Source organism: Pan paniscus, chromosome 18 (assembly GCF_029289425.2).
Source record: "Pan paniscus chromosome 18, NHGRI_mPanPan1-v2.0_pri, whole genome shotgun sequence".
NCBI lineage: Eukaryota > Metazoa > Chordata > Mammalia > Primates > Hominidae > Pan > Pan paniscus.
This window is the reverse complement of record NC_073267.2, coordinates 23,093,181-23,117,435: the sequence shown is the minus strand read 5'-3', so window position 1 is coordinate 23,117,435 and position 24,255 is coordinate 23,093,181. Positions and strand designations below refer to the sequence as shown.

The 24,255-nt window shown below is 49.4% G+C and overlaps 1 protein-coding gene across 2 annotated transcripts in view; it reads right to left on the bottom strand.

The window, feature by feature from the left end:
* Positions 1–24,255, bottom strand: part of EEF2K (eukaryotic elongation factor 2 kinase) — an 82,660-nt gene that overhangs the window by 16,349 nt on the left and 42,056 nt on the right. For both annotated transcript variants that reach the window (XM_034939879.3, XM_034939880.3), the window contains exons 4-15: positions 23,615–23,675; positions 21,734–21,771; positions 21,103–21,274; positions 15,533–15,682; positions 15,045–15,177; positions 14,660–14,787; positions 13,735–13,936; positions 11,908–11,975; positions 9,224–9,301; positions 7,534–7,596; positions 5,891–6,025; positions 5,539–5,727 (exon numbers count right to left, since the gene is read on the bottom strand). In XM_034939879.3, the coding sequence (XP_034795770.1) occupies positions 5,539–5,727; positions 5,891–6,025; positions 7,534–7,596; positions 9,224–9,301; positions 11,908–11,975; positions 13,735–13,936; positions 14,660–14,787; positions 15,045–15,177; positions 15,533–15,682; positions 21,103–21,274; positions 21,734–21,771; positions 23,615–23,675 (1,417 nt within the window). The remainder of the gene's footprint in view (positions 1–5,538; positions 5,728–5,890; positions 6,026–7,533; positions 7,597–9,223; positions 9,302–11,907; positions 11,976–13,734; positions 13,937–14,659; positions 14,788–15,044; positions 15,178–15,532; positions 15,683–21,102; positions 21,275–21,733; positions 21,772–23,614; positions 23,676–24,255) is intronic.

The following is a 24,255-nucleotide window of genomic DNA, read 5'->3' as shown; positions in this document are numbered from 1 at the left end:
TCCATCTGTGTTGTAGCGCATATCAATATTTCATTCCTTTTTATGATCAAATAATAGTCCATTGTATGGCTGTATCACATTTCGTTTATCCATTCATCCACTGACAGACATTTGGGTTGTTTTCCATTTTTTTGGCTATTATGAATGATGCTGCTATGAAGATTTGTGTACAAGTTTTTGTGTGAAAGTGTGTTTTTATTCTTTTGGGTTTATGGCTATGAGTGAAACTGCTGGGTCACATATAACTTACCTGGTAGAAAGCAGACAATGCTGCAAATCAGGGTTTGATGTACTGTTTTTTCGATTGTAAGAAAGGGGTGGAAAACATGAACACTGCAGATGAAACTAACAAGTGGGTCATGCCTGTAGCTATTCTATTGTGACGAGTACAGCAAATTGAAGAAATATCCTTCCAGTATTTAAAACTACCATCTGATTCAGGAAGGAGGTCACTCACATCAGAGGCAAATGAAGTTCCAGTTCTAACATAGGTCTTTGTTAATTTCACTTTCATCTCACTTATGTCAGAACTACACTTCTCCATCAATTGCAACCATAGGTTGGCTATGGGTGTAAGAGTTTGCAAAAATTAGTGCAAGTATTATGTGAGAGTTGATGATATGAAATTTACTTTTAATTGTTATTTGTAAACCGTATACCACATATTATTTTTTCTTGTTTTTTTTTTTTGAGACAGGGTCTTGATCTTTTGCCCAGGCTGGAGTGCAGTGGCTCCATCATAGCTCACGGAAGCCTCAAACTCCTGTAGTGTATGGTTTTTATCCTCCCGCCTCACTCTCCCAAGTAGCTGGGACTATAGGCAGGTGCCACCACACCAGGCTAATTTGTTTTTTGGGGGGTGGGGGGGGTTTGTAGAGATGGAGTTTTGCTATGTTGCCCAGGCTGGTCTGAAACTCCTGGACTCAAGCAATCCTCCTGCCTTGGCCTCCAAAAGTGCTGGGGTTACAGGTGTGAGCCACCATGCCCAGCCTACTTATTCTTTAAATTAGCAAAATTTAATATATTTACATATATGTGGGCACACATTTCCTTCCCACCTCCAAGAGTCAATTGTCAAATGTTCCCCAGCACACCACTGGCTGAATAAGCATAGAGATTCCAGAGAAAGGCCGGGTGTGGTGGCTCACCTCTGTAATCCCAGCACTTTGGGAGGCCGAGGTGGGCAGATCACCTGAGGTCAGTAGTTCGAGACCAGCCTGGCCCACATGGTGAAATCCCTTCTCTACTAAAAATACAAAAATTAGCCAGGCGTGGTGGTGCACATCTGTAATCCCAGCTACCTGGGTGGCTGAGGCAGGAGAATCGTTTGAACCTGGGAGGCGGAGGTTGCAGTGAGCCAAGATCATGCCACTGCACTCCAGCCTGGGCAGCAGAGCGAGAGCCTGTCTCAAAAAAAAAAAAACAAAAAACAAAATATGTATATATATACACACACACACATATATACACACACATATATATAGAGAGAGAGAGATTAGAGAGAGAGAGAGATTATAGAGAGAGACAAAAAAGTGAAAAATCCTCTCTTCCAACCAAACCTCCTCCTCACCATCTAAGTTTTTGTTTCACCATCATGAAACAAAAACTGGTGGGCGACGCCCTGCCCACATGTCAAATGATGTAATCTGACTGAACCATAAGAAACTGCCAATATTCTACCATTTATGACCTTCCAAAATAGCAGTTTCATGAGGTTCCACCCATTATGCAGGAGGCCAGTCACTACAGCAATTTTTGTGATATCAGAAGAATACAGCCAACCCAAGTGTCCATCAATAGCTCACAGGTATGCCCCACACATATAACAGAATATTATGCAGCTGTCAAAAAGAATCGGGGAGCTGGCTGGGCATGGTGGCTTATACCTGTAATCCAGCACTTTGGGAGGCTGAGGAAGGCAGATCACTTGAGGTCAAAAATTTGAGAACAACATGACGAAACCCCATCTGCACTAGACATACAAAAATTAGGCCGGGCATGGTGGCTCACACCTGTAATCCCAGCACTTTGGGAGGCTGAGGTGGGTGGATCACATGAGGTCAGGAGTTCGAGACCAGCCTGGCCAACATGGTAAAACCCCGTCTCAACTAAAAAAAAAAAATACAAAAATTAGCCAGGCGTGGTGGCAGGTGCCTGTAAAACCAGCTACTCGGGGAGCCAAGGCAGGAGAATTGCTTGAACCAAGGAAGCAGAGGTCGCAGTGAGGCGAGACCATGCCATCACACTCCAGCCTGGAGGACAAGAGCGAGACTTCATCTCAAAAAAAAAAAAAAGTAGCCGGGTTTGGTGGCAGGCACCTGTAATCCCAGCTACTCAGGAGGCTTAGGCAGGAGAATTGCTTGAACCGGGTGGTGGAGGTTGCAGTGAGCTGAGATTGTACCATTGCACTCCAGCCTGGGTGACAGAGGGAGATTCTGTCTCAAATTAAAAAAAAAAAAAAAAAAAAAAAAAGAATCAGGAAGCTATCTCTATACCACTGAGGTAAAATGTCCACAGGACACTGTCAAGTGAAAAACACTAGGTTCAGGAGTGTGTGTGTAGGATGCTAACTTTGGAGGAAAAAGCAGGGTGAAAATAGGAGCCTATTTCATATTTGTATATGGAAACCGTGTACTGGGCCGAACAATATCCTCCCAATATTCACGTCCATGCAGAATGTGATCTGATTTGGAAATAGGGTCCGTGAAGATATAATTAGTTATACTGGCTGGGCACTGTGGCTCATGCCTGTAATCCCAGCATTTTGAGAGGCCGAGGCGGGTGAATCACCTGAGGCCAAGAGTTCAAGACCAGCCTGGCCAACATGGTGAAACCCCATCTCCACTAAAAATACAAAAATTAGCCAGGTGTGGTGGCAGGCACCTGTATTCCCAGCTACTCAGGAGACTGAGGCAGGAGAATTGCTTGAACCTGGGAGGTGGAGGTTGCAGTGAGCTGAGATCCTGCCAGTGCACTCCAGCCTGGATGACAGAGCAAGACTGAAAAAAAAAAAAAAAAAGTTATATTAAGATGAGGTCACACTGGATGTTAGGTGGGCCCTAAATCCTATATGACTGCTGTCTTTACAAGAGCAGAAGAAACAGAGAGATAGGGACACGAGGGAAAGATGGAGACAGAGATTTCAGTGAGCCAAGCCAAGAACGCTGAAGATTGCCAGCAACCCCCAGAAGCCCGAAGAAACAAGGAAGGATTCTCCCCTCAAGCCTTCAGAGGAAGGCATGGCTCTACTGACACCTTGATTTCTGGACTTCTAGCTTCCAAAACTGTGAGAGAACAAATTTGTTGTTATAAGCCAACTGGTTTGTGGAATTTCTTAAGGAAGTCCTAGGAAGTGAATACACTCTGGAATTACATATAAGTAACTAATAATGATGGCTACCTATTATTCAAAGAATGAGAGGATGTGGGGAAGGTGGAAGGCAGATTTTTCACTGTAAAGCTTTTTTTTTTGAGATGGAGTCTTGCTCTGTTGCCCAGGCTGGAGTGCAGTGGCGTGATCTCTGCTCACTGCAACCTCCGTCTCCCAGGTTCAAGTGATTCTCCTGCCTCAGCCTCCCAAGTAGCTGGGATTACAGGCGCATGCCACCACACCTGGCTAATTTGTTATATTTTTGGTAGAGATAGGGTTTTGCCTAACCTGAGGTGATCCACCCGCCTCCATCTCCCAAAGTGCTGGGATTACAGGTGTGAGCCACTGCACCCATCGTTAAGCTTTTTATATTTAAAAAATAAAAATTAAAAAAAAAAAAACTTCTTTGGTCGGGCATGGTGGCTCAGGCCTATAGTCCGAGCTACTCAGGAGGCTGAGGCAGGAGGATCGCTTGAACCCAGGAGGTCAAGGCTACAGTGAGCTACAGTCATGCCACTGCACTCCAACTTGGGTGACAGAGTGAGAACCTGTCTCTAAAATAAATAAATAGTCCAGCATGGTGGCTCACACCTGTAATCCCAGCACTTTGGGAGGCTGAGGTGGGCAGATCACCTGAGGTCAGGAGTTCCAGACCAGTCTGGCCAACATGGTGAAGCTCTGTCTCTACTAAAAATTAGCTGGGTGCGGTGGCAGGCACCTGTAATCCCAGCTACTCGGGAGTCTGAGGCAGGAGAATTGCTTGAACCTGGGAAGTGGAGGTTGCATTGAGTCGAGATCGCACCACTACACTCCAGCCTGGGCAACAAAGCGAGACTCTGTCTCAAAAAAATAAAAACAAAACAATAAATAAATAAGTTTTTAATCACATGAATGTAATTACCAATTCAAAAAGCTAAATAAATAAAGGACTTTGGAGTATCTTCCCACCCTCGAGTCTGAGATCCATTCACCCACTGGGCCACAGCCAAACCAACCCGTCAAGGAGAGCTGATGTCCTGCACCCACAATGAGCCTAGGCCACCTGTCCATGCGCAACGTTGGCCCACGTGATGGGGAGGATGGGAACAGATGGGAGGATGTGCCCGCCAAGGGCTTCTCAACTTCTCCTGGGAAAAGATCACTTTGCCTGGGCCTTGCCAGATTCCATTCATTCAATCCTTTCCTCCCTCTGCTCACGGACCAGGGACAGAAGCAGCAGCAGGCTCCTACGCAATTTCCCTGCAGGTCCACACACTGCTGCTTCAGCTCCAGCTCTTCCTCAGCTCCTGCACCTCTAGCTACATGGGTGCACCTTGTCTCTCACCTCTGGGCCTAAGCACATGCTGTTCCTTCTACCTGAGCTGCTCACCTCCCCCACTTGGCCTGGCTCACTCCCTTTGGGCCTTCAGGTCTAAAGCAGATATCCCCCCCAATTTTTTTTTTTTTTTTGGAGACAGGATCTCACTCTGTCGCCCAGGCTAGAGTGCAGTAGTGTGATCTCAGCTCACTACAACCTCTGTCTCCCAGGTTCAAGAGATTCTCCCACCTCAGCCTCCCGAGTAGGTGGGATTACAGGTGTGTGCCACCACGTCCGGCTAACTTTTGTATTTTTCTGGTAGAGGCGGGGTTTCACCATGTCGGCCAGGCTGGTCTCGATCTCCTGGCCTCATGTGATCCACCCGCCTCAGCCTCCCAAAGTGCTGAGATTACAGGTTTAAGCCACCGCTCTGGCCTGAGGTAGGTATCCCTTCATCTGTTCATTCTACGAATCTGTACCAAGCATCTACTCAGTGCCAGGCCCCAGCCACTAGGGATACACACAGAACTGATGAGCAGGAAGCCTGAACCAACCCCTCCAGGCCCCAGTTACAGCCCTTCCTCACATGTTTCCACTGGTGTCTTCTGCTTCCCCCATCACACCATGTCGTTATTACCTGGAAACGTGACTTACCTTCCCCTCCCTCTCCAAAGACAGAGATCGATTCCGCCAGTTTCAACTAACTTGGAGGGGCCTGCCCCCAAACCAGTGCCTGGGACATTTTTGTGGCATGCATAAACCTCAGGATAGAAGGCAGGTGAATGCATGGCTTCCAGGATGGGAGGCAGGTGAACGACAGGGTGACCAAGTCCCACCCCCACCTGCAGCTGGGTCCCCGCCACCTGCTCACCTTCAGAGAGACATCGGCTAGGATGTGATGAGGCAACTGCGAGTACATGAGTCCCAGGCCCACGATGGCCTCCAGCTCGCCCAGGTCGGCTGCGTGCTCCAGGTGGAAGACAGCCGACTCCTGGTCCCACTCCTCGCCCTTCTCGCAGAAGCGCCCACCCTCGTGGTAGCGCACCATGGCCAGATGGACCTGCCACACAGACTACGGTGTCGGCCTGGCTGTCTGGCGGGCCGAAGCCGCACCCAAGACCGCCCAGCCAGCCTGCGGGAGGAAGTGATTAGCGGAGGAGAGGCTGGAGCCGGGGGGCTCCAGGTTAGTGCAGACAGGGCTCCAAAATGGGCATCGCCGATACCTTCCCCAAAATGGACTTCCCGATTTTCTTTTCGAGGTCCAGAGCATTAAGCCTTTGCACTTCCAGGGCCACGGCCGAAGCCCTCGGCAGGTGGAGGCGGGAGGAGTTGAGGAGATTCCACTTCTCTACACATACCTGAAGGGAGAGAACCAGCCAGAGAAGCGAGGGGCTGGGGGTGGACGCAGCATCACAGCTGTCAGCAGCCCCTACTACACAGGAGCCTGGCTGGAGGGAGATGGGGAGTGAACCCTCACGATGTCAAAGTTTATTGGCAAAACATGGCTCCAATTTTTTTTTTTTTTTTTGAGACAGAGTGTCACTCTATTGCCCAGGTTGGAATGCAATGGCACAATCTCGGCTCACTGCAACCTCCACCTCCCAGGTTCAAGCGATTCTTCTGCCTCAGCTTCCCGAGTAGCTGGGACGACAGGTGCGTACCACCATGCCCGGCTAATACAGCTCCAATTTTAATCATCCAAATTCCATCAACTCATGCATTCAAGAGCCAGTGGAACAGATTTCAGCAGCTCAAGGAAGCGCTTCCCCATCATTTACCAATCTGGATTTGGTTGGGGGTGGGGGTCTGACTCTAAACCAACCCCTTCGCCAGCTCCCCATATAAGGCACCAGAAGACTCCCACTTCAGACCTTCCAGCAAATCCCCTTGCTTTCCTCTGCAAGTCACAACGACATGAGCAACATCAGCAGGTTGCTTTAGGAAATGGGTTTAAAAAACACATCATTTCTCCTGGCCAAAGATGCCCCCTCCAAAGGCTCTTGCAGGATACAGCCAGGCAGCTGTGCGTGTGCACGTTTGCATGCTAAACATCTTGCAATGCACAGGGTAGCCCCCTCAACAAGGAACGATTCAGCCCAGAATGCCAGTAGTGCCTTGCTTGAGCAACCCTGTTCCATACCTAACTGAGAAGATCCTAATCTGACTACAAAATACCACAGGGTAAATAATCAGTGTTCTGGGAGATGCCAGAGTCATGCCTGTGGTGGAGGCCAGGGAAGGCTCCTGGACGAGGGGCCCTGGGATCCAGGCTTGGAGAGCAGGTAGGATTTGAAGAGAGATGACAGAGGGAGAGAAAGGACTTTGCAGGTAGGAGAGAGACTTGCCTTAGTAAAGGCTCCAAAGATGGGCAGTTCAAAGCGTGTGAGGGAATCACTTAGAGGGGTGGGTGGGGCACAGAGCTGGTCTTTCCCAGACTTGCTGATGCTTGTTAGACATACAAGCGAGGGTAACCTGGGGAAAGTTGCTTAAGAGCCCAGTTTTCTCATACATAAAATGGGGAGGAGAGTCACATTAGCCTGTCTCTCTGGGTGGTTGCAAGAAGGAAACTGATTACTGCGAAGTGCCTTCATGGCAGGCACTTAAGACAGGAGCTGTCCCTGTGGTGATTTCCCCTCCAGGATGGGGCTGAGCTGCTCTTCTCTAATCCTCCCCACAAATCCCCCAGCATCCTGCCCTGCAGAGGTTCAAAGAGCATTTGCCCAGATTTGCTGCTTTGCAAAATCTTCCTTTAGCACATGTGCAAGACAGATGGGCAGGCAGCAGAGATATGAGACAGGAGAAACAGCAACAGAGCCTGGAGGAGACAGGGAAGAGGCAGAGACAAGGGTGCCTCAGGGCGCATTACCCGTCCAGAGCTGCCCAGGCTGTCTTCATCAGACTCGTACTTCCGATTACTGTATGAGTGGCCCTGAACGGAGGAAGAAATTACAGTGATCCAAAGCAACAAGCTTCTTCCCAGGAACCTCTCCTGAGAGCTGGTCCAGCCCTCCTCCCTGGAACCAGCCTGGCCCTCCTAGGTGACCCTTATCTCAGAAAATTGGCCCTACGTTCCCAGGTGACACTGGAACCCTTCTCTGCCAAGCAGAAGGGATGCTGGGTCACAGGCAGGGATGACAACGCTGGTGCAGTCACAGCCTTGCTGTCCCCCTCCGTGTGTGAGCAGGTGGAACTGACTTGATGGTGCAGGATCCCAACACAAAGCCACTGGGGTAACGGGCAGAGCTCCTACTGCATGTTTAGTTTATATTTTAATTTAGCCATGGGTCTTGCTCTGTTGCCCAGGCTGGAGTGCAGTAGTGTGATCAAAGCTCACTGCTGCCTCCAACTCCCCAGGTTCAAGCAATCCTCTCACATTGCCCTCCTAAAGTGCTGGAATTGCAGGTGTGAGCCACCAGGCCCAGCTGTTTTACTTTTTTTTTTTTTTTTTTTTTTTTTGAGACAGTCTCATTCTGTGGTCCAGGCTGGAGTGCAGCGGCATGACCTTGGCTCACTGCAACCTCCACCTCCCAGGCTCAAGTGATTCCCATGCCTCGGCTTCCTGAGTAGCTGGGACTAGAGGAGTGCACCACTGCACCTGGCTAATTTTTGTATTTTGAGTTGAGATGGGGTCACCACGTTGGCCAGGCTGGTCTTGAACTTCTGGCCTCAAGTGATCTGCCTGCCCCGGCCTCCCAAAGTGCTGGGATTACAGGCATAAGCCACCACGCCCGGCCAGCATGTTTTTATTCACAATCATAAAGCTGAGATCAGAGGTGTCCTGGCAAGACTGGCCTTGATGTGCAGGCTCCATTTCAGCACAGGGTAAGACCTCTAAATGGCAGATACTGTCTGAGGTTGCCCTCACCAGGATGCTGCTGGGAGGCTACCCAAGGAAACTGACCTCCAAGGCCCTCCTCCCTGGGGCCTCACAGGATCCTGCCTATGAGTGGGTCCAGCTATTACCCAGGATCCTCTCTGCTCAGCAGCCCAGGACTCCCACTTCACCATAAGATTTGTCAGCCATTATCAGCCTTATATCTAAGCCTCCACACTTGCCCCGTTACTGGTCCACATGATCCTGTTTTATCTTCTTCGCATTTATCTTTATCTGAAATACTCTTTATTTTATTTTATTTTGAGACAAAGTTCACTGTGTCACCCAGGCTGGAGTGCAGTGGCACAATCTTGGCTCACTGCAACCTCTGTCTTCTGGGTTAAAGTGATTCTCCTGCCTCAGCTTCCCCAGTAGCTGGGATTACAGGCATGCACCACCATGCCAGGCTAATTTTTGTATTGTTAGTAGAGACGGGGTTTCACCATGTTGGCCAGGCTGGTCTCGAACTCCTGATGTCAGATGATCCACCCGCCTTGGCCTCCAAAGTGCTGGGATTACAGGCGTGAGCCACCATGACCGGCCTGAAATACTCTTTATTAATTTACTTGTTATCTTCTCAGGACCCACTCAGATTCCCCCTCCAGGAAGGGGAGTTTTCATTTTCCTGGAGGATAAACAAGGCAACAGGTGACACCGGTCTCATTTCCTGGGGGTTCCTTACATGTTCTCGGGGCTCAGGGTCATCCAGCTCACCCCGCTTCTCACTGGGGTATCCGCTGTCCCCACTATTCTCAGACTCCTGTGGAGAGAAGACAGCCTTAGGGTCCTGGTGGTCCCCTGAGCACCTGGAAATGGTTATGACATCTCAACACCCCAACTGTTAGCTTTCTCCCCTCTGTCCCATTACCTAACACCCTGCTCCTGCTGTCCCTTGCCGGGTGTGGTGGCTCATGCCTGTAATCCCAGCACTTTGGGAGGCCGAGGCAGGCAGATCACTTGAGGACAGAAGTTCAAGACCTGCCTGGCCAACGAGGGAGCAGTATAAGGTAACAGTAAGGACCTTGGGCTCTACAGCCAGATGACCTGGGCTCAAATCCTGGCTTTATTTCTTGCCAGCTGAGACCTTGGGCAGTTGCTTAACTTCTCTGAGCATCAGCGTCCTTAGTTATGGGATTCATTATAGCCCCTACATCGAAGGGCTGTGTGGGTGAAATGCACTGTTAAATTCTGAGAGTGTGGATCACAGGAAGTGCTTTACTGAGAGTGACTCACCCACTTCACAGGCAGAAAAACAAAGGCTGGTTAAGGGCTATGACCCACGGACAAAAATATAGCATTGGGAACAATATTTAATACAAATAAGCCCTCAAGCAAAACCACACATTTTTATTTTTTTTTTTGAGATGGAGTCTCGCTCTGTCACACTGGCTGGAGTGCAGTGGCACGATCTCAGCTCACTGCAACCTCTACCTCTTGAGTTGAAGTGATTGTCCTGTCTTAACCTCCCAAGTAGCTGGGACTACAGGCGCCTGCCACCACGCCTGGCTAATTTTTGTATTTTTAGTAGAGACGAGGTTTCACCATATTGGCCAGGCTGGTCTCAAACTCCTGAACTTGTGATCCGCCTGCCTTGGACTCCCAAAGTGTTGGGATTACAGGCGTGAGCCACCGTGCCTGGCCTACTTGGGCATATTTTTTATTCTCCCAGGTCTGAGTTCTGTTCTGAAAGCGAATCTGGTATAATTTAGAATCTCAAAAACTTCAGCCATGTACCTACCAACATTGAATTATAGCTCTCTCTGCATGTCACCTGCACAATTAGTAACGGAATAGTTTTATTTCCTTCTTTATTCTTCTAAGAAGTATCTTTTCTCTGTGTGTGTGTGTGTGTGTGTGTGTGTGTGTGTGTGTGTGTGTGTGTGTGTGTGTGGCAGGGTCTCACGCTGTCACCCAGGCTGTAGTGCAGTGGCGTGATCTCAGCTCACTGCAACCTCCACCTCCCAGGTTCAAGCAATTCTCTTGCCTCAGCCTCCTAAGTAGCTGGAATTACAGGCACATGCCACCATGCCTGGCTAATTTTTATATTTTTTGTAGAGATGAGGTTTCATCATGTTGGCCAGACTGGTCTTAAACTCCTGGCCTCAAGTGATCTGCCCGCCTCAGCCTCCCATAGTGCTGGGATTACAGGTGTGAGCCACCACACCCCGCCTCTACTAAGAAGTATTTCTTTTTTTTTTTTTTTTTTGAGACTGAGTCTCGCTCTGTCGCCCAGTTTGGAGTGCAGTGGTGCGACCTCTGCTCACTGCAACCTCCGCCTCCTGGGTTCAAGAAATTCTTGTGCCTCCGCCTCCTGAGTAGCTGGGATTACAGGAAACTGCCACCATACTCGGCTAATTTTTGTATTTTTAGTAGACATGGGGTTTTGCCATGTTGGTCAGGCTGGTCTTCAAATTCCTGACCTCAAGTGATCTGCCCCCCTCGGCCTGCCAAAGTGCTGGGATTACAGGCGTGAGCCACTGCGCCCAGCCTCTACTAAAAGGTATTTGTTTTTTCTTTTTTTTTGAGACAAGATCTCGCTGTCACCCAGGCTGGAGTGCAGTGGTGTGATGATGGCTTACTGCAGCCTCTGCCTCCCAGGCTCAAGAGATCCTCCTACCTCAGCCTCCTGAGTAGCTGGGACTACAGGTATGTGCCACCATGCCTGGCTAACTTTTGTATTTTTTTGTAGAGATGAGGGTCTTGTCATATTGCCCAGGCTAGTTTCAAATTCTTGGGCTCAAGTGATCTGCCCACCTTGGTCTCCCAACGTGCTGGGATTATAGGCATGAGCTACCATGCCTGGCCAATTTTACTAAGAAATATTTCAAACACACACACAAGCATAGAGAGTATTATAATTTGCCATAATATACATTTGTGAGAATGCAGATAAGATGCCTTCAGTTTCTTACCACCAAGTCAACCCAAAGCTTCAGGAAATGTTCTGTTTATCTAACTGGAGAGCTAGGTGTGAAGAGCTAGAACACATGGCTTACTGTGCTATGTGTTACACATCTAAGACCCAGTATTGGGGCTCTATAGGACAACCAACACATGTGGGGTCAAACCAAACCTGGAGCTGAGACTGGCATTTACTACAAGATTGCATTGTTGCTGACTGGGAGTCCCTCTTCCCTAACCATCTCTGGGAACTGCAAGGGACCCACCTTTTCTCAGAGGAAAGCTCAGCCTTGGACTGGAGGCTGACATTCATCTGCATCCTCCCTAATTCCCCCATTCTGTGCCCTCCTGGCAGTGCCTGGGCTAGGCTGCCCACCTCCAAAGCTGAAGATTCACTCTGGGAGTGAATCCACTCCTACCCCTGCTGGGGTCTGAAGCCTGCAGCCTCCCTCCCTTCACACTCACCCGGTGGTTGTCTAGATGATCATGGTCTCTGGATGCCATGTTATCAAGGTCACTGAACACTGGCCAATCTGGGCAGGGAGAAACAGACATCATGTCCTGGTTCCACTACTGGAACATGCATAAGACCAACCCACAGCCTAGGGCGGTCCATACCTGCCACCAAGCCTTTTTTTTTTTTTTTAAGCTTTAAAGAAAGGCACAAAAAAGGAGAAGAATGTTATCAGCACCTGGAGGCTAAAGTTCTTCCTTGAGAACTTATTCTAAGTCTGCTGTTTGCCAGCTACATGATTCTGGCCAAGTGGTGTCACCTATGTGTGTCCTCAGGGTTGTCACAATGCAATTATCCTTGTAATGTGTTTATTAGCATATGTGCCTGGCCACCGCTTGGTCCTCAATAAGATGCAGTTGTGAAGGAAGGAAAGACGTTTGTACATTTGGGGCTCAAGAAGTGGGCCTCAGATAGCTTCAAAACCATCTTCAGCTGGACACAGTGTCTTACGCCTGTAATCCCAGAACTTTGGGAGGCCGAGGCAGGTGGATCACCTGAGGTCAGGAGTTCGAGACCAATCTGGCCAACATAGTGAAACCCCATCTCTATTAAAAATACAAAAATTAGCTGGGTATGGTGGCATGCACCTGTAATACCAGCTACTTGGGAGGCTAAGGCAGGAGAATTGCTTGAACCCAGGAGGTAGAGATTGCAGTGAGCCAAGATCACGCCACTGCATTCCAGCCTGGGTGACAGAGAGAGAGATTCCGTCTCAAAACAAAACAAACAAAAAAAAAACACCAACCATCTCCTGGTGGTTCCCTATCTCTGTCTCCTGCCCTCTACAGCCAAATCTATCTGTCTGTTTTTATAGTTTGTAAGAACAGTGTTTACATTTTTAAATGGATGACAAAAATTAAATTTCACCATCCATAGAGTTTTATTGGAACACAGCCACATCCACTCACTTAATATTTTCTATGGTAGCTTTCATGCTCCAAATGCAGAGACTGAATGACCTGCAAAGCTTAAAATATTTACTCTCTGACCTTTTAAAAAAGTCTGTTGACTCCTGTTCCAGACTATTCCGAAGACCTTCCAGTGGAAACATCTAAAGGGCTTCTTTAATGTTTGACACTAAAATCTCTCTTTCAAAGGTATCAAAATGAGAAAAATTAAAAAACTAAACAATAAAATCTTGCTCTCCTGCTCTGAGCCTGCTCCCGCTCACACTTTCCCTGAATACATGACCTCCAGCTCTTTAGGCCAACACCCTGGGGTCAGTCTTGCCTCTATCCTTTCCTACAGACTCTCATCTGAATCATCAGCAAACTCCACTCTTTCAGTGTCAGAAATAATGATTCTGTTTTTCTCCTTTGACCCATTAATATCACGTTCATAGCTTTTCTAACATTGAACAACCCTCAGATTCCTGTGAAATCCCTATTTAACTGTGACAGGTGAACCTTTTAACATAGTACTATTTTTATTTGTTAATATCTATTTAGATTTTTTTTGTTCTCTATACACAAATAAAAATTTTAAATAAGGTTGGGATATAATTTTTTTTGGTTTGTCAGATTTATTATATAGGTTTTGCTGGTTTCATAAAACACACTGATAAAAGTTACTTTGTTTCCTACAATAGGGGTTGTTTTTATAGCATTTGGATGATCTGTTTTGAAAGTTCACTCAATGAAACTCACCTATAAAACCACTAGGGCCATGAATCTTTTCGATTAGCATGTCTGATTTTTCTAACATAAATGAAAGCTGGTTTAGCTCTGCTCCACCTGTCCCCTCCAATCACAGTGACTAGGGACCGAACCGTCACTCACGGAGGTGGTCTAGCTTCTGGCTGTGTGGTGTGGCCGAAGATGGGGAAGAAGGGAGAGAGTCGAAGGTCACGTCGCTCATGTTCTCGTCTCCAGAGTTCTCTGAAAGGGGACGGAGCAGGGGTGGCCGGCTCCCAGAGAGGGTCCTTACTCGGGGGCTCCCACATTTTTCCTCTGTTCCTCTCAAGATGGTCTTGGCTGATTGCTAGGGACATTAATAGGGATACTCATGTCACGCACACACCCTCTGGGAATTAAAGGGCTCTTCCTGTTGTTCCCTCTAACCCTGAAACCCCTTCATCCACAGCTCCTAAACATGCCTGTTTAGGAGCTGATACATTGTCTTAAAAAATAAAAAATCAGTCAGGGATTAAACCTAAGGCCTCCAAGAAAGGGCATCTGGAACAGAGGCTCAGAGGACCTGCCAGTATCCCCTAAAGCACTGACCACATTCCACAGCCCAGAGCTGGAGAAAGCATTCCACTCTATGTCCAGCATCCCAAGCTGGTCTTTGCAACATTCTCTTGTCCCTGGTCCAAGTAGCAATGGGAGGATGGGAGGTATGTTGGTGAGGTGCCTGGAGAGCCAGGTCTAAGACTAGTTCAGTCATTTGTCAATACATCACACAAACACACACACACACCACACGCCTTCTCACTATCTCCACGTGCCTGTTCCCCTCACTCTGGTAAAAAATGGGCCCAACCTAAGCAGATACCAGCTGCTCGATTGGAAGGACACTCAGGAGGGTTTTGTGCACTGAGCTGGAGGGGACGGGCTGGGGCATGGATGGGACAGATGCCTCCAGCCCTGGTATTCATCAGTTAAGCACTGCTTGACCTGGCTGTCACCACACAGGGGAGCAGGGCTTGCTTTGCAAGTAGCAGAAGGGCCTGCCAGGCCAAGCAGGGTCACACTGGGCACCCACCAGCAGCTTGGTGTTCTGATTCACCGCATCCCTCTCCCGGGGCGAGAGGTCAAAGGGAGCAAGGCCCATGCTCTCGCAAATCCGGTTGCAGGCATGAGAGTAGAAGAAGAGCGCCATCCCGCGGACACCTGTGGACAGAGCGGGGGTGTCTGGAGTGTTGCTTTGCTCTGTGACGGGGGACAGGCAGTGGTGGGCCTCATACACATGGCCAGGGCAGGTATAAAATGTGCCAAGCTGGGAGGCATCAGACATCCAGGCTCCCATCTCCATGATCTTGAAAAAGCACGTACAGTGTCTCAGCCTGTTTCCTTGGCTGTACAAAGAACTCAGAGGTTTTAGCAGGGAGCATGGTTTCTGCGGAAACAGGCTGGCTTTCCCCACGTACCTAGGTTGCCGTCTCCAAAGTCAGTGCCCGTCTCCGTGTGGATCTGTGGGTCAGTGTAGAGATCCCCAACTCCCTGGATGTCCACCACTATCAGCTGATGGCCGGAACGCTCAAAAGTGAAGTGGCTGAAGGCCTACAGGGGACAGGAAGGAAAATGAGATGTCAAGAGACAGGCTGAGGGCTGTGCAGGCACTGGCCACGCCTCTGCCCATGCTGAGGGGCTTTCTCTTCAAGGAGTTATATAGAGGAAAAGACAAAGGAAAAAGGCCTCTTCAGTTGGGCAGGGACCTTGGGCTGCAGGTCCTGTGGCCACCTTAGGTGACAGAAGCTGTCATGGGGTGACGGGTCTCCTTCTGAATGCTCCAAGAGGCTTCTCTGGGGGTGAGACTCCAAGCCCACAGGGACCTTCCTCTTTAGGGGCTGAGCCTGGCCAGGATCTCACCCCAAGGGCTGTGGTGGGCAGAGGGTGGAGGTGAGCTCGGCCTCACCTGCGGCGTCAGGCGGATGTTGTCATCGCGGACAAAGCCAGAGTTGGAGTTGTACTTGATGTACTTGCCCTCGATGTAGTGCTCCAGGTGGAAGAGGGGCTTGCCCGGTCTGTCCTTCAGCTCGATGATGCACATTTGCATGATGTCCACCTGGTGGGATGGGGAGTGGGCTCAGGCGGGAGGGCCCAGGCGCACCTCCTCTGAGAAGCGGCAAGGGGAGGGCTGAGAGGAACTCGCCTGCCTGGGCTCAGACCCTGGCTCCATGACTTACTAGCTCTCTATTGCAGGAGCTCCTGATGATGCCCAGAATCTAATCTCCTCTTTTCCTTTCATTTTTTTTTTAAATTAAAAAATATATATTTTTAGGCTGGGCACGGTGGCTTACATCTGTAATCCCAGCACTTTGGGAGGCTGAGGCAGGTGAATCAGTTGAGGTTAGGAGTTCGAGACCAGCCTGGCCAACATGGTGAAATCCTGCCTCTACTAAAAATACAAAAATTAAGGCTGGGCGTGGTGGCTCACACCTGTAATCCCAGCACTTTGGGAGGCCAAGGTGTGTGGATCACCTGAGGCCAGGAGTTCGAGACCAACCGTGGCCAACATGGTGAAACCCTGTCTCTACCAAAAATACAAAATTAGCCAGGAATGGTGGCACATGCCTGTAATCCCAGCTACTCTGGAGGCTGAGGCAGGAGAATCACTTGAACCTGGGAGGCAGAGGTTGCAGTGAGCCAAGATTGCACCACTGCACTCCAGCCCTGAGCAACGAGCAAAACTCCGTCTCAAAAAAAAAAATTAATAAAATAAAAATACAAAAATTAGCTGGGCGTGCTTGCGCGTACCAAAAATCCCAGCTACTCAGGGTGTCGAGGCAGGAGTATCACTTTAACCCAGGAGGCAGCGGTTGCAGTGAGCCAAGATCACGTCACTGCACTCCAGCCTGGGTGACAGAGCGAGACTCCGTCTTAAAAAAAAAAAAAATTTATTTTAGAGAAAGGGTCTCACTCTGTCGCCCAGGCTGGAGTGCAGTGTCATAATCATGGCTCATTACAGCCTCATACTTCTGGGCTCAAGTGATCCTCCCACCTCAGCCTCCCGAGAAGCTAGGACTACAGGTGTGTGTCACTACACATGGCTCATATCTAAATTTTTTTATAGAGACGAAGTCTCACTATGTTGCCTAGGCTGGTCTTGAACTGGCCTCAAGAACTGGCCTCAAGCAATCCTCTTGTCTTCCAGCATCCTCCCAGAGCATTAGGATCACAAGCTGCAGCCACTGTGCTCAGCTCTGTTTTCCTTTGAGTTTTAAAAGGGTACACAGCCACCCACTAGGGATGACATTGCTAAGCTTCCCTTGCAGCTAAGTGTGGCCACATGACTGTGCCCAGCCAATGGGAAGTGAGCATTGCAATGATGTTAACTCCAGCCTGCCCTGTAAGGTGGACTCTGCTTGGGAGCCAGAATTGATTATGTGGTCCATGGCAAACCCCTGAGGGGATGGCAGAGAAAAAAGACCAAAGGAACGAGTTCTCTAGATGGCTTCAAGGAGATGAGGCACAAGCCTACCCCAAGCCACCCACCAATGCAAGACCTCCACACAAGTGAAAAAGAAACCATTTCGTGTCCACACATATTTGTGGGTCTGTTTGCTAAGCAACTTAGACTATGCCTTACAGTAAAACTGTGAATTTGGGAACATTTCTGAATTTCACCTCTCTGTGCCTCAGTTTCCTTACCTGCATAAAGAGGGTCTCAGGCTCAGTCTGTGAATTAAACTTATTGATGCAAAAAGGAGCCAGGCAATGTTTGCTTTTATTTTATTTTATATTTTATTGCCCAGGCTGTTGCCCAGGCTGGACTGCAGTGGCACGATCTTGGCTCACTGCAACCTCTGCCTCCCAGGTTCAAGCAATTCCTCTGCCTCAGCCTCTTGAGTAGCTGGGACTACAGGCACCCACCTCCACGCCTGCCTAATTTTTGTATTTTTAGTAGAGATGGGTTTTACCATGTTGGCCAGGCTGGTCTTGAACACCTGACCTCAAGTGATCCGCCCCCAACCCTGGGCTTTCCAAAGTGCTGAGATTACAAGCATGAGCCACTGTACCTGGCAACTCATTTTTATCAGGAGCTACAATTCTAGAGAAATATAAACCAACCTCTAAACAGCAGTTTTCTCCCTGCAATGGGAAATTATAGGGAACTTTGACATTCCTTGCCGAATTTTTTTTGTTTTTACAAAGTCTATGTTTAATTTTGTACACAGAAGAAAATGTATAAATAGTGCATATGGTTTGTAAAGTGGAGTAGGGGAGATTAGGGACTCTAGCTTGCACCTCTTGCCCTGTTACACAAGGACTCATCCTTGGTTCCCATGTCCTCCTCAATGCCACCTCCTGGGAGGATTAGGTCCAGGTTTCCCAAGGAAACGACCATCCATGGAGAGTGGGTCACCAGACATGCAGACAACAGATGCAGAGGCCGAAGGGGTCCTGATCTGAGAGGTGAGAACTTGCCCCAAACGAGGCTTCAATGGGTTCTGAGAACCGGCCTGAGGGGAAGGCAGGGAGCGGCGGTTCTCAGAGGGTTCTGCCCAAAGGCTGGTTCCATCCCTACAAGGAAACTTACAGCAGAGCCACCTGCTGGGCTAGAGGGCTCCCTGGGCGAGGGGCAGTGGTACAGCCACAGTGGACAACCAGCACCTTCTCAAACAACCACGTCTCTCTCCCTCCCTTAAGTCAACCACATTATTATTATTATTATTGTTACTACTACTACTACTACTACTACTATTTGGGGATGGAGTCTTGCTCTGTCACCCAGGCCGGAGTGCAGTAGCCCAATCTCGGCTCACTGCAGCCTCCGCCTCTAGTGTTCAAGTGATTCTCCTGCCTCAGCCTCCCAAGTAGCTGGGATTACAGGCGTGCACCACCATGCCCAGCTAATTTTGTATTTTTAGTAGAGGCGGGGGTTTCACCATGTTGGCCAGGCTGGTCTCGAACTCCTGACCTCGGGTGATCCGCCCACTTCAGCCTCCCAAAGTGCTGGGATTACAGGCATGAACCACTGTGCCAGGCCTACCACAGTATTATTTACTGGACACCTAGGCACTAGGAGACAGCAGTGAACAAGATAAAATAAAATCTCTGCCTTTAGGGGAGAGAAGCACCTAAAATATTAACTAAATGAATGACATACTAACTGCTCCAAAGAACAGAAAAAAAAAAAAAGCTAGAATGATGTGACAGAGGTGACTGGGGCAGAGGGACCACTTCTTAGGGTTGTCTGAGATGGGCTGGCTGAGGAGGTGACACAGGATCTGAGACCTGAACTGTAAGAAGTAGCTAGCCATGCAAGAATTACGGTGACACAAGATGCCCGCCAAGCCCACAGCCAGGGCCAAGGTTTTGGGGCAGGAACAAGCTTGTGGAGGAAGAGAAAGGAGGCCAGGCTGGAAGGCCGCAAATTGCAGAGGAAGCCACAGCCCCCCAGGGTGGGGACTGTGGCTTCTTGCGCCTGCCTCAAGTATGCTTCATCAAGGGCTCTGCAAACAGCAGGTGCTCAATAAATTCTGCACACCCAGGAGACTGTGCCTTGTATGTAGTAGATGCTCAAGCTGTGGAAGATCTCAGCTGTGGGCTCATGCAGGGCAGAGGCATGGATCCTTCCTCAAATGCCGAAAGGCAACAGGGAATTCTGCTTGGCCTCAGTCACTCATCACCCTAGGGGCTCAAATGAAGGGGCCAACCTAGCAGGGGGTTGAAAAGCCTGCATTTGAGACCTGGCTCCAGCTCTGCCTGGTTGGAGAAGTCATTTAGCCTCTTTGAGCCCAGGGTTTCCCAAAGAGCAGACATAGTATCCACTATGATATGGTTTGGCTGTGTCCCCACTCAAAGCTCATCTTGAATTGTAGCTCCCATAATTCCCACGTGTTGTGGGAGGGACCTGGTAGGAGATAATTGAATCATGGGGGTGGTTTCCCCCATACTGTTCTCATGATAGTGAATAAGTCTCACGAGATCTGATGGTTTTATAAGGGGAAACCCCCTTTGCTTGGTCCTCAATCTCTCTTGTCTGCCACCAGGTAAGATGTGCCTTTTGCCTTCTGCCATGATTGTGAGGCCTCCCCAGCCACGTGGAACTATCTGTCCATTAAACCTCTTTTTCTTTTATAAATTACCCAGTCTTGGGTATGTCTTTATCAGAAGTGTGAAAACGGACTAATATACATTCCCAGCTCTTTCTTCTGCTTTTTCTTGGGAATCTCACCTTTTCCAGTCTCAGTCCCTGTGGTCTGGGTGGAACACCTACATTCCTAGCTCTAAGGGCAGGCACATGGCTAGGGTGTGCCCAATCTGCATATTCCTGCCCCTTGGCCACTGTGATTGGCTCGGCAATAGGGATCTGACTTAATCAGAGCCAATGAAACCCAGCTCTGGGACTTTTATTGGAACTTCTGGGGAAATAGGTTTTGTCATTCCAACAAGAACTTGGGCCTGCTGGGGGCCAGAGTGCTACCACTAGTGCAGAGGCTGCCTGAGAATGACGCCAACCCAGAAGAACACCCAGGCCAGAGATGGAGGAAGATTCTGACAACCTCAGTTTAATCCTGCATCCGGCCGTGCCTATGGCCACATTATTTTTCAGTTACATAAGGCAATGAATTCCCTTTTCGGATTAAGCAGTTTGAGTGGGTTTCTGTCATTTGCAAACAAAAATCCTGACTAATAGATCCCATCTGTAATTGAGGATAAAAACATTCCGACCTCAGAGCTCTGTTTTTAGGAATAAATGACTCTGGAACAAGTGCAATGGCTCACGCCTGTAATCCCAGCCCTTTGGGAGGCCGAGATGGATGGATTGCTTGAGGCCAGGAGTTTGAAACCAGCCTGGGCAACATGGCAAAACCCTTTCTCTACAGAAAATACAAAAATTAGCTAGGCATGGTGGCATACCCCTGTAGTCCCAGCTACTCAGGAGGCCAAGCTGGGAGGATTGTTCAAGCCCAGGAGGTTGAGGCTGCAGTGAGCTGTAATTATGCCACTGCACTCTGGCCTGGGCAACCAAGAAAGATCCTGTCTCAAAAAAAATTAAAATAAAATAAATGACTTGGTTCATCATGCTCAGTAAACAGTGGTTGTTATTAGCTACTATTAAGAAGGTGAAAGAGGCCAGGTATGGTGGCTCACACCTGTAATCCCAGCACTTTGGGAGGCCAAGGCAGGCAGATCACTTGAGGTCAGGAGTTCGAGACCAGCCTGGCCAACATGGTGAAACCGCATCTCTACTAAAAATACAAAAATTAGCCAGATGTGGTGGCAGGCACCTGTATGTAATCCCAGCTACTGGGGTGGCTGAGGCAGGAGAATCGCTTGAACCTGGGAGATGGAGGTTGCAGTGAGCCAAGATCATGCCACTGCACTCCAGCCTTGGTGGTGGGTGACAGAGCAAGACTTCATCTCAAAAAAAAAAAAAAAAAGAAGGTGAAATAGGGATTCACCATGGCCCTCTTTCCCAGACACTGTGCCCAGCTGCCCTGGCATGGAAAGGGGGCAGGTAGTGGGGCCACGCACCTGCTTGGGGGGCTTGTGCCGATTATACTCCTCCCCCCAGAGCTTGGCCTCCATCTGTAGACGCACGTCCTCAAAGTACACATCCCGGTCTACGGGCTCGATGTAGCGCTTCGCCACGTAGTTGGAGGCTCCCTTCCACTGCTGGGCATGCAAGAAGTTGGAGAGCTTCTTCCTGTGGGGAGAGGCAGCAGGGGGCCTACCTGGGTACTCTGGGGTTCACCAGGGACACAGCCCTGGTCCTCAGGACAGCAAGACCCTGTCTGATGTGGCTGGGTGGCTGGCAGCAGGAACAAAATGCAGGAGGTAGGAAGGACGTCCCCACCCCTCTGCATCCTTCAAAGAGCTGGGACAGGGGGATTAAAGGTCACTGTTAAAGGTCTCCTATCCCATTTCCCTTGACCTCCCAGCACCAGGGCAGAGGTAAGTGGGGTGTTCCCTGTTCTTCCTGAGCCCATCGTCACAGCCAGGCCCAATGTGTGGCCCGAAGGAGACCAGATGGACAGGAACCTGGGCCACAAGAAGGCAGAGGCCCCTGGCTCCATTCCTTGGCTGAAAATGTCCCAATGCCTCAGCTCTTAGGAGCCTGGGGGGACTCTGGGCAGGGCCCCAAGAGCCAGGCTGAGTCACTTACGTCCGGAAGCACTCCCTCATTGCTCCTCGGCCGAAGGGCTGAAAGACACCACACAGAGTGTTATCAGTCCCCATGCCCCACCCAAAAGGGACCCTAAGACAGGAGGTGCTCCCCTTACATGCCACCTATCAAATGGGTGCCCTGGGCCTCATCTCAATCCTGAAATCCCTGGGGATCTCCCTCCTATGTCTCAGCACCAAAGCCATAGAGGCCTTCCAACCCAGAGGCTGCCAGGATGACAAGGAACCCCCATTCCTCCACCCCAGCTGAGGGGAAGAACCCACGGGGGCAGGATGATAGGGGAGGGACAGTGCATCTCAGAGGACGTTTTCCCAGGCCTGACTGTAAGAGAAAAAAAGTGGAGATAACCTACGTGTCCAGCAACAATATACTGGAAAAATCAACCAGGTGTATTCCTTCAATGAAATACCATGCAGCGATGAAAACCAATGCAAAATGTTGACCAAAAGAACACCTGCAGCACCAGGAGCAGCGGCTTATGTCTGTAATCCCAGAATTTTGGGAGGCTGAGGCAAGAGGATCACTTGAGGCCAGGAGTTCAAGACCAGCCTGGGCAACATAGCAAGACCTCCCTCTACAAATATTTTAAGGCTGGGCACAGTGGCTCATGCCTGTAATCCCAGCACTTTAGGAGGCTGAGGTGGGTGGATCACCTGAGGTCGGGAGTTCGAGACCAGCCTGACAAATATGGAGAAACCCTGTCTCTACTAAAAATAGAAAAATTAGCTGGGCGTGATGGTGCATGCCTGTAATCCTAGCTACTTGGGAGGCTGAGGCAGGAGAATTGCTTGAACCCAGGAGGCAGAGGTTGCGATGAGCCAAGATCGCACCATTGCACTCCAGCCTGGGCAACAAGAGCAAAACTCTATCTCCAAAAAAAAAAAAAATTTTTTTTTAATTGACTGGGTGTGACGGTGCACCCCTGTAGTCTGAGCTACTCGGGAGGCTGAGGTGGGATAATTGCTTGAGCCCAGGAGTTCAGGGCTGCAGTAAGGCAAGATCATGTACCCCTACACCCCAGCCTGGGCAGCAGAGCAAGACCCTGTCTCTAAAAAAGAATACCTGTTGTATGCCCCCACTTATATGAAGCAAAAAAATAGGCAAAAGTAATCTAGGGTGATAGAATTCAGAGGGGTGCTTACCCTGTGGGTATGGGAGGAGTGACTGAGAGGGGCTTGGACAGGCTGGTTGCCTTCTGTTTGTTGATACGGGCCGATGGTAAGGCAGTGTGCTCATTTTGTGACAACTCAGCAAGCTGTACACTTTTCTGTGTATATTGTATATTACACTAAAACAAAGTTTCATAAAGCAATCCTAACTTCAATATGCAGGGAATACTCTATTTTCTAGTCTTTTATCTTTTTTTTTTTCTTCAAAAGCGTTTTTTGTATTTTTAGTAGAGACGGGTGTGGTGGCTTACGCCTATAATCCCAGCACTCTGGGCGGCCAAGGCAGGAGGATCATTTGAGCCCAGGAGTTTGAGACCAGCCTGGGCAACATAGTGGAACCCATGTCTCTATAAAAAATAAAAAAATTGGCCAGGCGTGGTGGTGTGTACTTGTGGTCCCGGCTACTTGGGAGGCTAAGGTGGGAGGATGGCTTGAGACCAGGAGGTCAAGGCTGCAGTGAGCTGTGACTGTGCCACTGTGCTCCTGGGTGATAGAGCGAGACCCTGTCTCAAAAAAAAAAAAAAAAAAAAAAAATGCTGGCTACAACCAATAAATAAACAATAACAAAGAATCCCCCGAAGTTACAAAAATTAAATAAAGTGGGAGTGGGAGAGAAGGGTGCACAGACCAAAATTAGCTGCAGAAAGTCTTTGCTCAGCCCTGTCCCCACGGGGCTCAATGCTCTGCTCACCTGAGATGCCATCTTGATCAGAACTTCATCATCCAGCCATTCCCCAGTGACGGCGTTGTACCTGCAGAGACCCATCCACCACGGGGCACAGCGTCCATCACGTGGTCCTGTTTCTCACTGGCTAAAGGTCAAAGACCCTTCTGGGCTCCCCACTGACCTCAGAACCAACCCACTCTCCACCTTGGCCCATAGCCCAGCCAACCTCCTGGGTTGGGTTGGAGACACTGTCCCTCCCTCCCACGTCCCAACACACTGGTCTCAATCCTTTCCTCAAACCCACTGTTTCCTCTCTACCATGTCCCCCATTTCCATATCCCCAGCACTCACTGCTGTGCTGTTTACTGGCTTGTTCTGCATCTGGGGCCCCCACTGGACTGTAACCCCACAAAAGCAGACCCATGTCTGTCTTAGTCACCTGGACCCAGTGTGTGTGGATGCTTAATAAATATACATGGCCGGACTTGGTGGTTCACGCCCGTAATCCCAGCACTCTGGGAGGCTGGGGCAGGCGGATCATGAGGTCAGGAGTTCGAGATCAGCCTGACCAACAAGGTGAAACTCTGTCTGCACTAAAAATACAAAAATTAGCCGAGCATGGTGGTGCATGCCTGTAATCCCAGCTACTCAGGAGGCTGAGGCAG